The sequence below is a fragment of the Mustela erminea genome, chromosome 13 (assembly GCF_009829155.1).
Source record: "Mustela erminea isolate mMusErm1 chromosome 13, mMusErm1.Pri, whole genome shotgun sequence".
NCBI classification, from domain to species: Eukaryota; Metazoa; Chordata; class Mammalia; order Carnivora; family Mustelidae; genus Mustela; species Mustela erminea.
In genome coordinates, this window is record NC_045626.1 from 61,591,056 (window position 1) to 61,604,556 (window position 13,501).

Here is a 13,501-nt window from a genome sequence, read left to right on the forward strand (position 1 = left end):
GCGGCCGGCCCATGGCAGCTAGTGCCCATTGTGAGGGGCAGGCCTCCAAATAAGAGCTTGGATTCACCCAGACCTGACCCAGATCCAGGTGGTGACCCGGGTGTCCACTTGTGAGGACATTTTGAATGTATTGCCAACACACAGGTGTAGAGTTTGGAAGATACCTGATTTCAGATCTGTTTTCAATCCATTATGGCTGAGACCAAAACCTTCCAACTTTTCCTTGTGATCACAGTTCCCTGTTTAGGTGTTCGGTGTGAAAGGGACCAGTTCTTTGTCTCTCCATGTTTTAAACAGGTCTGCTGCTGTCAAAGAGGAATGTGATCCCTTGATTTTGGGTGCTGTTGCATGAGACTAATACTGTTTCTTGTGATGTCTCTTGTCCCCCCACTGCCAGGAAGGGCGCCTGTGGCCTTCAGACAGCTCCGGGCCTCGGCCAGGGGCCTCAGAGGTAAGGAGTTGGGTAGGGGTTGGGGGGTGGGCTGTGGGACGTAGCTATTGCACCCATGTGAGGGGAGGGGAGGTGGGGAATAACCATTCGAGAACATTGATGGAAAGACTAAGTGTATTACAGCACAGATTAAGAAATAACACATTTTGATCAAGGCACAAGCTGTAACTTTGGTTAAAAAAGTGAGGAGGAGTTTTTCTCTAAAATGTCCTAGAGATGATTTGTGCTAGTCTGAAGCTCCTTAGAGAAATCAGGTTGAGAATCACTGATCTTTACCTGATTTCATAAGCTGCTAATAATGAGGCTTGGCAGATGTGGGCATAGTTTATAAATGCATCTCCAACTTTCTTTTTTTTTTTTTTTTTTTTTTTTTTTATTTATTTATTTATTTTTTTTTCATCTCCAACTTTCATAATGTGATTTTTAAAAGAACAATAGATTTGCCTATTAGTGAAAACTACAGCGTGAAAGAAGTCAGTGGAGATATAGATCTTTATATCTGTGTACATCTCTTTCCTCTAGAAGAAATCTGGTTGGTGGAATAGGTGAAAGCATTATGTAAGAAGAGTAGTACTTGGATTCATTTTGGGAAAACAAATCTGTAATTGTATTTACTTTGGAGTACAAAATGTTCTTCATGTCAGTTACTAAAAGTAACTACAGGAAACTTTCATCCAGAATGAAACAACCGGAAAAGTCTAGAAACTAGAAGGAAAAAGAACTCACTTGTTTTGTATTTTCTTAAATGATGGATAGAACAACATGCTCCTATATATGTTGTGATTATACTTAGATTTACATGAAAACTCTGAGGGCCCCCATTCTTCTGAGCCATAGGTGAGGGAGTGGGTAGTGGGGTCCTTTCGCTCCAGGTGAAGGTGCGGGGGCCCAGAGCTGTCCCCTGGTGGACAGGACTGCCGTGCCACCCCCACAGCATTCTTCCGCGTCATTCCTGTTTACTGAACGCCGGAAATTGCTGTTGAACTCCACTGGAACCAGCAGAATATGTTTACTTAGCGTTCACGGTAACTCCCATCAAACCCAAATTTTCAGTTAACCACTGGCTCCACTGTTGAGCCATCCTAGATTACATGTAGTTTGGCAAGGTGAGTGGTGTAAGTCACAAGGAATAAGAAAACTACCTCCCACCCCCACCCCCCGAAATCGTCGATTCCCATTGTTTCCTGTTTTGAGGACTGCGTGAAAAGTCTTCAAACTGCTAAGAACACAGACCGTGCATGAATTTCCTTGATACCCTCAGGTTCGTGGTCATTGTGCCACGGATGTCTTCAACCCTATCCTCCTTCCCTTGCAGATCATGTATGCCCCGAGGTCCAGGGACAGGTTTACGGCCCCATCCTTTATCCAGAGGGACCGGTTCAGCCGTTTCCAGCCCACCTACCCCTACGTGCAGCATGAGATCGACCTTCCGCCCACCATCTCCCTATCTGACGGGGAGGAGCCGCCTCCTTACCAGGGGCCCTGCGCCCTGCAGCTCAGGGACCCTGAACAGCAGAGGGAACTCAACCGAGAATCTGTGAGGGCCCCGCCCAACCGAACCATATTCGACAGCGATTTGATAGACATTTCCGCGTACAGTGGGGGCCCGTGTCCGCCGAGCAGCAACTCGGGGATAAGTGCCAGCACCTGCAGCAGTAACGGGAGGATGGAGGGGCCGCCCCCGACGTACAGCGAGGTGATGGGCCACTATCCGGGCGCCTCTTTCTTCCATCACCAGCACAGCGGCGCCCACAGAGGGAGCAGACTGCCGTTTCAGCAGGACAGCTCAGGGGGCACAGTGCTGCCCATCCAGGGCAAAGACAGGAAGCCGGGGAACCTAGTCTGACCCCGCGACGGCGCAGGAGGAGGAAGAAACCAAGGAGGGAGGAGGGCCACACTGCCTCCGCCCCCCGGCACGCTGTTGTTCCGTTTCACGTGCTACAACGAAGTAAAACCAAATGTGCAAACGTGGTCTTTGTTTCTGATTCCTTTCAGGGGAATTGCAAGCAGACTAGACTGAAATAATACAAACTTCCATCCGGTCTGACCGCGAACAGTGTTTATTTGGGGACAGGTGTCAGGACGGGGTGGGTGCTGGTTTTCACCAAGGGCGGGCTTGGGAACACAGAGAAAGGGATGCTTGGAAGATATCATGAAATAAAACCCACAGAGGTGTTTGATTTATTTAATTATGAAAGGAGACTTTGCAGAGAAAGAGGCCAGAATGGCCCGTTTTATAATGAATTGATAAAAAAGGATGCATTATTATATATTATCATGGGGAAGTATCGGCCAGTTTGCTTTTTCTCCCAAGGTGTGGAACTTTTATTTTGTTTTAAAAATATGATTCAAAATCCCTGTTTTGTGTGCCAAGGTATAAAGTGAAGAAGTTAGATGAATGCAAGGAGTTCATTTGTGTCGTGATGATGTGTTTTTTTTAAAAGTTGCACTATCTAAATGTTTATATATGAGGGGACTGTTCTATGTGAAGTTCTGTATGTTGTCTTCTCACCTGTGGATTATTATTAGGCCCAAGGAATACCCGGAGTGTTCCCCATAATCACGCGAGAAAAGATGTTTGGGGTTATAGCCTAACATATGCCAACTTACCTAAATCAAGGAGGTCATTACCGTTGCAAGAGTTTGGCTCACATAGTGGTGCATCGCAGAAGCATCTGGAGACTTTGGGATTGGAAGATAGGAAAGACTAAATCCCAGCGTTTCTGACTTGCTGAGTTCCTCTGCTAGTCTTAGGCTGCATATTTGATTAACTTTGACCCTGACATGTGCATTTTATGTACCCGGTATCACGCAATCCTGCCCATCCTCCCGCGGAGCAGTTTCTTCAGTAATTTAGAGGGGTTTTTTTTGTTTTGTTTTTTGTTTTTTTTTTCACTGTAGCATGAAGTATACTCAGATACATACATTATTTTATGCAATAAATTGTTTAAAATGCAAGGTGGTTATTTTTAATACTGTTGAAATATGTGACTTCTCAGTGTATTTCCGTTTTCTCTCTCCTTTTCTAGATAGGTAGTGCAGTTCAGGCCTGGCCGGCTGGTCAGGGCTCTGGAAGAGGCTCTCACCAGTGGCCCCCTGGGGCAGCCTACCTGGCCACAGTGTGCAGGCGATGCCCCCAGGGGCATCTTCACTCGCAGGAAGCCCCCTGGAGCGGGTGAGAGCACATGGTGGGGGCCACACACGCTACCCATCACTGCTGGTGGCACTGGGCTCTTGGAGGAATGCGGTACTCAGAACCCATCCTGGCTCCTTGGGAGAGCTTCCTCAGCCCCCAAACCCCCAATGGTTACCCAACGGTGCAGGGCGGCGGGAGTGACTGGAAGCACACAGGAGAAAAAGCACAACACATAGTTCAATGCAACCCTGAGAGCTCATTTTAAATATCGCTAGCCTCAGTTTCACTATTCGTGATATTTACAAACATTTGCTCTTATGTAGAATAGGTAACTCCCTTGTGTGGAAGCCAGCATCTGACCCATGTGACAGCCACAGCCTGTGGGTTTGGCCAGCACCAGGCCATGGGAGGGCTTGTCCCCTTTGGCCTCTGCATGTAAAACAGTGAATTTGGAATGATAGCTCAGTGACTCTGATCTCTGCGGTTTTCATTGCTGAATTGGCACATGTGTGTTTGTGTCTGTCTGTGGGTCTCTGGGGTGGTTTCTCAGGGAGGTGACTTTGTGCTGTGGGCTAAGAGCTGGAGAATGTTCTGAATGGCAAGTCCTGTCCGTGGCTCCTTTCTGCTACTTCTCTCGGTCAGTAGGTGGCTGGTTTTTGTTTTGTTTTGAGGATTGGAATCTCCATTAGACTCATCCATTTCACACAGTAACCTCCACAGATCTAGTCTCTCTTAAAAGGAGAGAAAAGATGGGCAGCAGTTGCCACTCAGGCCTCAGACCCTGTTTGGAGGCGTATTTTGTTCTGGGGGCTGCCTCTGGGACCCCGAGACTGGACAGATCCTTGGGAGCCTGGACCCAGACTTCCTCTCTGGACCCAGAGCCTGCCTCTCCTGTGCCCTAGGCCCTCCTGTGGCTCAGCTCACTGCCTGGGTTACAGGCCCGTGCTTAAGGAAGCTGGGCATCCCCTTGGCATGAACCTTACCTCACTGTGCAAGGGAATGTTAGCACCTGACCCAGTGAGGACCCCACAGGTGGGGGCTCAGGGTAGGTTAGGTGTCCCGTCAAATGCAAAAGGAGAAGCTTAGTCATCATTCCAAACCTCACCTGCAATTTTGGTAAAGTGGTGAACCCGCCATATTGTAGCTCTTCCTCAAAATGGTTGCACAATCCTTTTCCTACCTACTACAAGAATGAGCTATGGTCACAAACTGGTAAATTCCTTAGTCACCTTTTAAGTTTATGAATGTTTTGCGGATGTTCACAATAATTTGGCAAAGCAATTATTTAATTCCAGTAACTTGAATCGTCCTTCAAAAGAGGTTCTTCCCATTGGGCCACCCTAGAGAATTGCCCTTTGAGTTATATAGTTATTTAAAGACACAGACCTAGCAAACCATGACTTGATGGTCTTTGGGGCTGGACCTCTGTGATGAATTAGTTTGAAAGCCAAGGTCATGAGTTGAATTAATAGTCAATTTCCTTTGACATGGGGAAAAGGTGATTTAGATCCACAGCTTCTTGAAAGGTGTGGTTGCCTTATTCACACCACATTACCCCCTTGCTGGCTGGGTGAGGGACAAGGGGTGATGTGAGGAGGCAGCTTGTACGGGGCCCAAACTTCAAGAAGCCCACATGCTTAGGAGATCTGAAGGTCTGGCTGGGGAGCCTGTGATGTAGGCAATCCATGGTGGGTTTATTATTTCAGAAGGGTGTTAAAGGATTGCATTGTTCAAAGGAACAGTGGGTGGGGAGATAGTGCTCCCCGGGAACCAGCTGTGACATCCAGCTGCTGTCCCCAGACTTCCAGGAGCATAAAACCCAGGGTATGTTGAATCCCATTTCTAGGAACAAAGTCTTCAGGGGTGTATTTGCTTTTTCAGAAGGTCTGTGTTCTTCAGTCGCCAAAGCAGTCCTTAGTACAAATGAGGTTTTCCTAAACAAACTGTGTAATTAAGTAAACGTTGCTCTGTTCTTTGTGTCCCTGACCAAAATTTAGTGTTAAGGAGTTTGACAAGCATGCACTCCATCTTTCCCCATCACATACACTTGTGGACACACAGCCCCCAAGAAATTTCAAGATAGCCGAAGAGAGCATTGAAAACTTAAAAAGACTTGTCATGAGGACTTCACATTTATCTGCTGATTTTAGCTCAAACTCTTCGGAGAGGACAGGGGCTGATAGTAGCCTGGAAGGCCTTCAGAAGCACTGGCGTAGGAATGTGGTGCACAGATGAGCATGCCTTAGGCTTCTGAACTTCTTCCTTTGATCTTCTTCACCTTTATTCTATGTTCAGACAGCATGCACTGCTAGAAAACTGCTCTGACCTAGAAGAAGCCAGCCAAATCACAGCCTTCCCCTCAGAAGCAGCGTTGCCCCCCTGGACAGGGCCCTCCTGCACCATCTATCCAGTTGCTTTGCTGACTAGGGAGTGCCTGTAGAAGGGTCCTGCTGGGGTGCTCAGGGGCCAGGCTGGGGGCTTCTCCCCCACATGCTCCCTGCCTGCAGCTTCCGTCTGGTGTTAGCTAGGCCGGGACTCCTGCTAGAAGTTTGCTATGTAAAGCAGCACCGTTAAATGCATATTGTCTCATATACCATTCATTTCTCTTCAGATTTCCAAAGCTCAGCAGTATGCAAAAGGAGTGGGGAGAACTGGGAAGGACACTTGGTTTTTGTTAACTTTTTGGTTTTGTCTGTGACTAAAGACATAGACCCATGCTTGGCACCAAGCCTTTGTATGGTGACATGCCCCCCAAGGCCACTTCCCCTCTCTACCAGGGCCCAATCCTAGTGGAAGGGCCAGACGGAGACTCCATTCTGCTGATGTTCACCCAGATTACCTTGGCCTTGGTGAACCTAAATAAAATGACATGATTGGGTGACAGGCTGGCACATCTCCCCTCCTCAGTGTGAGCAACACGGTGTCCACCAGTGCCCACCAAAGTCACAGATGAAGAAATAGCTTTTGCCCCAGACTACAAAAGCTAGTCTCGGCAGCTTTGCAGGCTCCCCTCACTGGGGCCAGCTGCCAGAGGCTGGCCAGAGGACCTTGCAAAATCCTCCTGCCTCGACATAACCTACATTTTTCAGGAACCAAGATCTCAGCCGAGGTGATATTACTACCCAAAGTACTGCGTCTTTCACGTAGTTCAAGTTTGTAATTGATTGCCAGGGTTAGACGGTCGTTTGCTGCTGCTGCTTTCCAGACCAGCTGCATCGGGAAGCTGGTGTGTATGAGTCAGAATGCCTTGCTAAGAAAGCGCTGCCTTCCTCTGATCCTCTTCCCTTTCTCCGCGTGTGCTTGTTTGTGTGCAGTGGGCGGGGGGGGCGGGGGGTGGGTAATGGACGCACTACTCGCATGTCGCGTCGCCCTTGGCGTTCCAAAGAGCTCTGCATGCCGGTGGCTTTGAAGCCCCCACGGGGTCTCTTGCTGACTTCAGCAGACCCAGGAACCGAGCCCCCCACCGCCGCACTCTGCTCCCACCTTTGTTGTGCCTCACTTACAATGGTGCTTTTTCAGTTGTCCGTCTTCTCTTTTTATTTGTAAGGTGCTGTATATAACTTGAATATATTATGCACATATCCTACCCAATGGGTAGAACAAAAAATTGTTAATATTGTAATATAATGTATAGATACTGATTTTAACAGAAATGGCATAGAATTTGTGAATGCCTATGTGCTTTGTCCTCTTTTGTAAGGAAATTTGCAAATGGATGCATACAGATAAAAGTCTATGTAGTTTATTTTCCTATTAAATATCAATATTATAACACAAGGGAAAGAAGTCTGAACAAACAAGCCACTGTTTATGACCAGCATATGTATAGCAAGTGAGAGTTGCATCTTTGCTGTGAAAACCCTTTAAAAAATAATTTAAAAAGAATCCCACAGCTTTTTGGTTGCCACTAGATATTTCTCATTTTCATCTCTTTAGTAAGGCTCAGTTGGACCAGTGTTAGAGTCAGGAAAAAAAAAAAAGTGTCTTTTGAATTTGCTTTATGAGAAGATATCTCACGTTGTAGAAGACTGGAGAGGTCAGGCCCCAGTGAAAAGTGCGTACTTTGTTAAAATTATAGAAATGATGCCCAAGTTCAGGAAATTGGCCAGCAGCAGAGGACTTTGGTCAGTACAGAGGCTTTCAGAGCCATCTGTCTGTGCCTTTTCCTTTGACAAACTGAAGTTGTGGAGCCAATGAAGGTACGCGTGTGTAGGGCAAGAGTATCTCAGGAAAAACAAATCCACTTAGGAGATGACCCCGCTCTTAGCAAAACTTCTGTTTTGGGTTATCATTCACAGAGAACTAGCTATCGGTCAGTCAAGTGAAGAATCTTTTATCCATTCCTGTTGGTGTCTCGGGGTGATCTTGATAAGCTAGGATTTGCCAGCCGTTAGGGATTATGTTTTTCGTCGCCTGTTCTTTCGCACCTCTTACACATCTATCCTTCCAGCTCAGTGTCCTTTGTGACCTCTGCCTTTATCTTCAAATATTCTAATACTAAAAAAGGAAAAAGCCTATCATGTCTTCACCAAAACCACAGTTGAGTCATGGGCATGTTCATTCTTTCCAGTGTTGTCCATAAAGGCAGTCAGTGAAATTTTGCCCATCTGATCCATATTTCCACTCTATTGTGTCACCAGAGGATATTAATTCTAGTAAAATCCACGTTTTTTCTTTGCTCTGTGGTGTTATGTTCTGATTTTGAAAATCACAAAAGAACCATGCCCTTATCATCCAGAGAGCAGACGATTACAGATTATCCTTACATTGAAAACACCTCTACAATGCAACTCTTAATGCTGAAGAATGAAAAGTTACCCCTTCTCTCACTGTTCTGAAAAGGCGTGACAAGATAGTTATCTTGGTGGGGAGAGGCTATGTCCCATCCAGCCCCCACCCTCGGCTCCCCTCATGAACTGTGAGGGCTCCTTATGGTTCTGGTTTGGCATGAGGAGTCAAGGCTCTCTGCTCTCAGGAGCAACACTCCCACCCTTCCAGGTTCCATCTCTTGGGAGAACTGTTTGAGGATGAGTGTCATCAGAGAATGTTCTAGACTCAGAGGTACTAAAGTGTGTTCCCACACCATTGCTTCCTTTCTACAGAACTGAGGCTTAAACTTTGCTGTTAATGATACTGGTTCACCTTAATGTGCTTGTTGGTATATTGCTATTTTTCATTTCATTGCTTTCAAAAATCACATTTTCTAATTGTCTTTGTCTACTGGAAAGCTATTTTTAAATGTGTACAAGACTATTCATAGCATTTAGTTCATTTAATTTTTATTATAAAGAAGCCAACTAAAAAGTACAACTGTATGCGAGCTTTTCAGTAGCTCATGTGAGCTCTGATAACCAGAAGTTATTAAAGTCTGTAACAGCCGTTTGTGCTTACTTTCAACATAATTCCCAGCTATATACAGAGAAATATTTCCAACTGTCGTGTATCTGCCTCTTTTAACTGAGCAATGGTGATGTAGTTCTTAGGCCTAAGGTCTGTAATTGCAATACTTTTAAAGAAAGATGTTGCTCTAAGTGCTGTTTGTTAGTTATGAAATCAGCTTTTTCTGCTTGTTCTTATTGCTGTGGTCAAACCATAGCACAAAATCATTAAAAATAATCAGTGATATACATGTGTCTCCTGTTTTTCTTTTTTGCAATCTTTAAAAAACAAAGCACATATGTGAGGGTGGGGGGAAACGACATGTGTTTTAAAATCCAGTCCCAAAGAAACACTATTCTTAGGGTTTCTTAGCTAACCTTTCCTCAAGCCCAGGTTCTACATAGAAATGTTCAGGTGTTGTCCACAGGTCTCATCGTGGGAGGAACCACTGAGAACAGCTTCACTTGAGCCGAGGTGCCCGAGGGATGTGTAGCTGTCTCCCAGTTTTAGGATGGCTGTCAGAGAAACAGAAACCAGCTAAGCCCAAAACATGAACAAGATTTCTAGCAATGGGTCCACAACAGCCAAACTGTGGAAGGAGCCAAGATGCCCTTCATCAGACGAATGGATAAAGAAGATGTGGTCCATATATACAATGAAATATTACTCAGCCATCAGAGAGGATAATACCTACCATTTGCATCAACATGGATGGAACTGGAGGGGATTCTGCTGAGTGAAATGAGTCAAGCAGAGAAACAATTATCAGATGGTTTCACTCATAGTGGAACATAAGGAATAGCATGGAGGACCACAGAGAAAGGGAAATCTGAAGGCACAGAAATCAGAGAGGGAGACAAACCATGAAAGACTTGCACTCCAGGAACCAAACTGAGGGTTTCAGAGGGGAGGGCCGTGGGGGGATGGGGTAACCAGGTGATGGGTATTAAGGAGGGCTTGTGTGGTGGTGAGCACTGGGTGTTACACACAACTAATGAACCATTGAAACACTACATTAAAGACTAATGGTGTATCATATGCTGGCTAACTGAACATTAAAAAAAAAAAAAAAAAAAGACCTCTAGCAATGGGAACTGTTCAGCCAGGAGAGAGATGCCTCAGAGGTTTAAGATCCTCGGCATTAGAGGTTCTCAGTCTGTGATCATGTAGCAAAAAAACTCTAAATTTACTTCATTGAGAGATTAGAATAGTACCTCTAAGCTCTAATTACATACACAGATTCACAGATAACATAACCGTGTATGCACAAAACCTCACACCATCTACCAAATTACTGGAATAAGTGAACTGAGCATGGTTACAAAAAGCAGTTACTTTTGCATGTCTATGTAATGAACTTCAGAAACAAGTGAACTTTGGAAACTGAAATCTTAAAAATGCCATATAAATCATTGTTGGTAATAACACCCGTTTCAGACTTTCAAAAAAAATTTTTTTGAGAGATGGAGAGGGGGAGAAGGAGAGGGAGAATCTGAAGCAGGCTCCATGCCCGCCTGACATGAGGCTCCATCTCAGGACCCCGAGACCACGACCTGAGCCAAAATTAAGAGTTGGATGTGTAACCGACTCAGCCACCCAGGCGCCCCTGAATTAATTTATTTAAAATTGTTTTGGAAAGGAGAGTAAAAAGTGTAAGGAGGAAAACAGCTATAAGAAAAGAATTTCTTCCTTAAAACAGCAAATAGTTACTCATAGATCATACTATGCTCTGGAATAAATTCTCTAATCTCTTATTCAGTAAATCATTCAAGAGATACTACAGAATATCCCCCAAACTTGCTATCCCTGAGTGAAGCTAACACTAGTATACTTTCCTCATGGAGAGAGTTCTACACAGGAATGAGGGGGTTCAGGGCTTGAGATGCTTCCTTGATCCTGTTCAGTAAACCCTGGAGTCTGCAAAGATACAGCTCCCTACCCCTGTCCCCCCTCTGCCACAAGGAATCTATACCAAGCACCCCTTGGTAACTGTCTCCATGTTACCCGAAAGCAAAAGCTGAGAAGAGAATCTCCATGCAGGTAGCTTGCCTGGGAGCTGTTCCCAGAGGATGAAGTGGGTAATGAGAGAGGAGACCGGCAAAGGTGTTCAGATTCCCACTGTAGGCAATCCGGGCTCAGGATGCGGCCAAGAAGGAGGGGAAGCGGGGACAACAATCTCCAATGTGGAGGGTTGTCCTTTGGGATTATCTTCCCAGACATCCTGGGTAGGAACAAACTGAAGACTTGGGGAGAAGTGCTGGGGCAGAAAACCCCAGACAACTGATGTCTGGAAGCTGCCAGCATGCGTAGGAGTTATTCCTCCTATCTGGAGCTGAAATGACACTCTTGGAAGGGGCCTTCCAAGATCCAGGGGCTGCTGGCAGGGGAGAGGCTGGCCCAGTTCTGGACCCGCCATTTTCCCAGATAGGCTTACACTCAGCACAGGACGTGAATGGACCTCCAAATCTCCCCTCCTTAATGATGACCTCTCTTCTGCCTGTGCTTCCTTGTGTCCCAACCTGGGGGACACGGTACTTCAGGGCCGCCAAAACATGCCTGCCAAGACCCCAAACTCCAATCTCTGACTTCCTTTGATCAATTTCCTCTGGTTATTATCTTGTTTGTGAGACAGCAGGGCTGCTCGCTGAAGATCACACTCCTCTAGCCACCTGCTTCCTGCCCCCTTAGGAGAACATTTGGAAACACAGGGCATCCTCTTCCAGAGATCCACTCATAGTGAGCCTTGAAATAAGATGCTGGATTTGTGACTCTCCATGATGACACTTGCACATACCATTCTATAATGAGTCTGTTCCTTAGAACATCATAATTAGATTGCTCATTATGCTGTTTTGCTTTGGATTCTAATTCGAATGTTTGTTTTAAAATAGCAGCCCCAAAGTAAAAACTTTGCACTTGTGAAGTTCTTTGTCTTAACATGTTTCTGTTCAGACTTAAGCTTTTACAAACCTCACTTGCCCTACTTTACACAATTTTCTAAAAACTCAGACATGCCAAAGCTACAATTTTAATCATTCTAACACAGCATAGTGGTGACTGAAATGTAGGCTTTCAAAAGGACTTACCAGGAAGCTGGTATATGTATTTGCAGATAGCTGTATATAGTAGCTCCTGTGTAATTTAACCTGTTTACAAAGCCATCTGCATTTGGAGTTATACTGTGGCTACTGTTACCATGCATCTATAAGCACCACAGGTTCCAGCAAGCCTCACTAGCAAATAGAGTAAGCATGCTTTAAAGCCAGAGTACAAAGGTCCGTCTCCCCTAATGTGTGGGCCAGGTGACCCCAACCCCTCCTCACTTGCTGCAGCTCTGTTACCTGAGTGAGGGCACCATTAGTCACTCCCATCTTTGGCATGGACTCTAAGATGATTTGGCATCTGTCCCACTTCCATTAAGATCTCCTACTTACAATTAAAGGGCCGTACAGATTTTGGAACCTACAGACCTGGGTGGTTCAAATATTAGCCTTACCTCAAATTAATCTCCCTGATGGGCTGTTGCTTTTACATGTTACCTGTCCAATAGAACACCCATGGAAAGACTGGAGGACAGAGTTGTGCTTGCCATGTGGGGCCCTCAATGAAAGGAGCTGCTATTGTTATAACATCCATATTCTAGATTTAATTAAAAAACATCTGGCCAATTACTAGAGACTTGTAGACAGTGCTTTATCTTAGAATGCTGTCTACACTCACTCCTGCAGCTTAAAATGCCAGTGAAAGAAACAGGTACCAGAGTAAATTAAAAGGGGAAATAGAAGTTTCTTGAGATAAACAAAAATGGAAACACAAAATAACAGAATCTATAGGATGCAGCAAAAGCAGTTCTTACAGGGACATTCATAGCAATAAACATCCATATTAATAAACAATCTATCTCTATGCCTTAAGGAACTATAAAAAGAATAAACTGACCCCAAAGTTAACTGAAAGAAGGAAATAATAAAAATCAGAGCAGGAATAACAAAACAGAAAATTTAAAAACAATAGAAAACAAAAACCAAACTAAAGTTGGCTCTTTGAAGAGATAAACAAAATTGACAGACCAAGGAAGAAAGAGAAAGACCAAATCAACAAAACTGCAGAATTATAAATGAGAAGGGAAACAGATACTACAGAAATTCTAGCACTCCTAAGAGACTATGAGCTCTTATGAGCAACTGCATGACAACAAATTGGACAACCTGGGAGAAATGGAAAAATTCTTAGAAATATACAAACTACTAAGACTAAATCAGGAAGAAACAGAAAATCTGAACAGACCTATTATTAGTAAGGAGATTGAATCAGTTATCAAAAATGTCCCAACAAAGCAAAGCCCAGGACCAGATGGCTTCAGTAGTGAATTTTACCAAACATTTAAGGAATTAATCCCAATTCTTCTCAAAGTCTTCCAAAAACATTGAAGATGAGGGAATACTCCCAAACTTATTTTATAAGGCCAGCATTACCCTAATACCAAAGCCAAATAAGGACACCAATAGAAAATAAAATTATAGGCCAATATCCCT

The 13,501-nt window shown here is 44.7% G+C and overlaps 1 protein-coding gene across 10 annotated transcripts in view; it reads left to right on the forward strand.

The window, feature by feature from the left end:
* Positions 1-9,212, forward strand: part of LDLRAD4 (low density lipoprotein receptor class A domain containing 4) — a 414,853-nt gene extending 405,641 nt beyond the window's left edge. For 9 of the 10 annotated variants that reach the window (XM_032309443.1, XM_032309442.1, XM_032309436.1 and 6 more), the window contains 2 exons: positions 398-451; positions 1,767-9,212. In XM_032309443.1, coding sequence (XP_032165334.1) covers positions 398-451; positions 1,767-2,297 — 585 coding nt within the window. In that variant the 3' untranslated portion in view covers positions 2,298-9,212. The remainder of the gene's footprint in view (positions 1-397; positions 452-1,766) is intronic. The other variant, XM_032309444.1, reaches the window with a different exon arrangement.
* Positions 9,213-13,501: the final 4,289 nt, after the last annotated feature.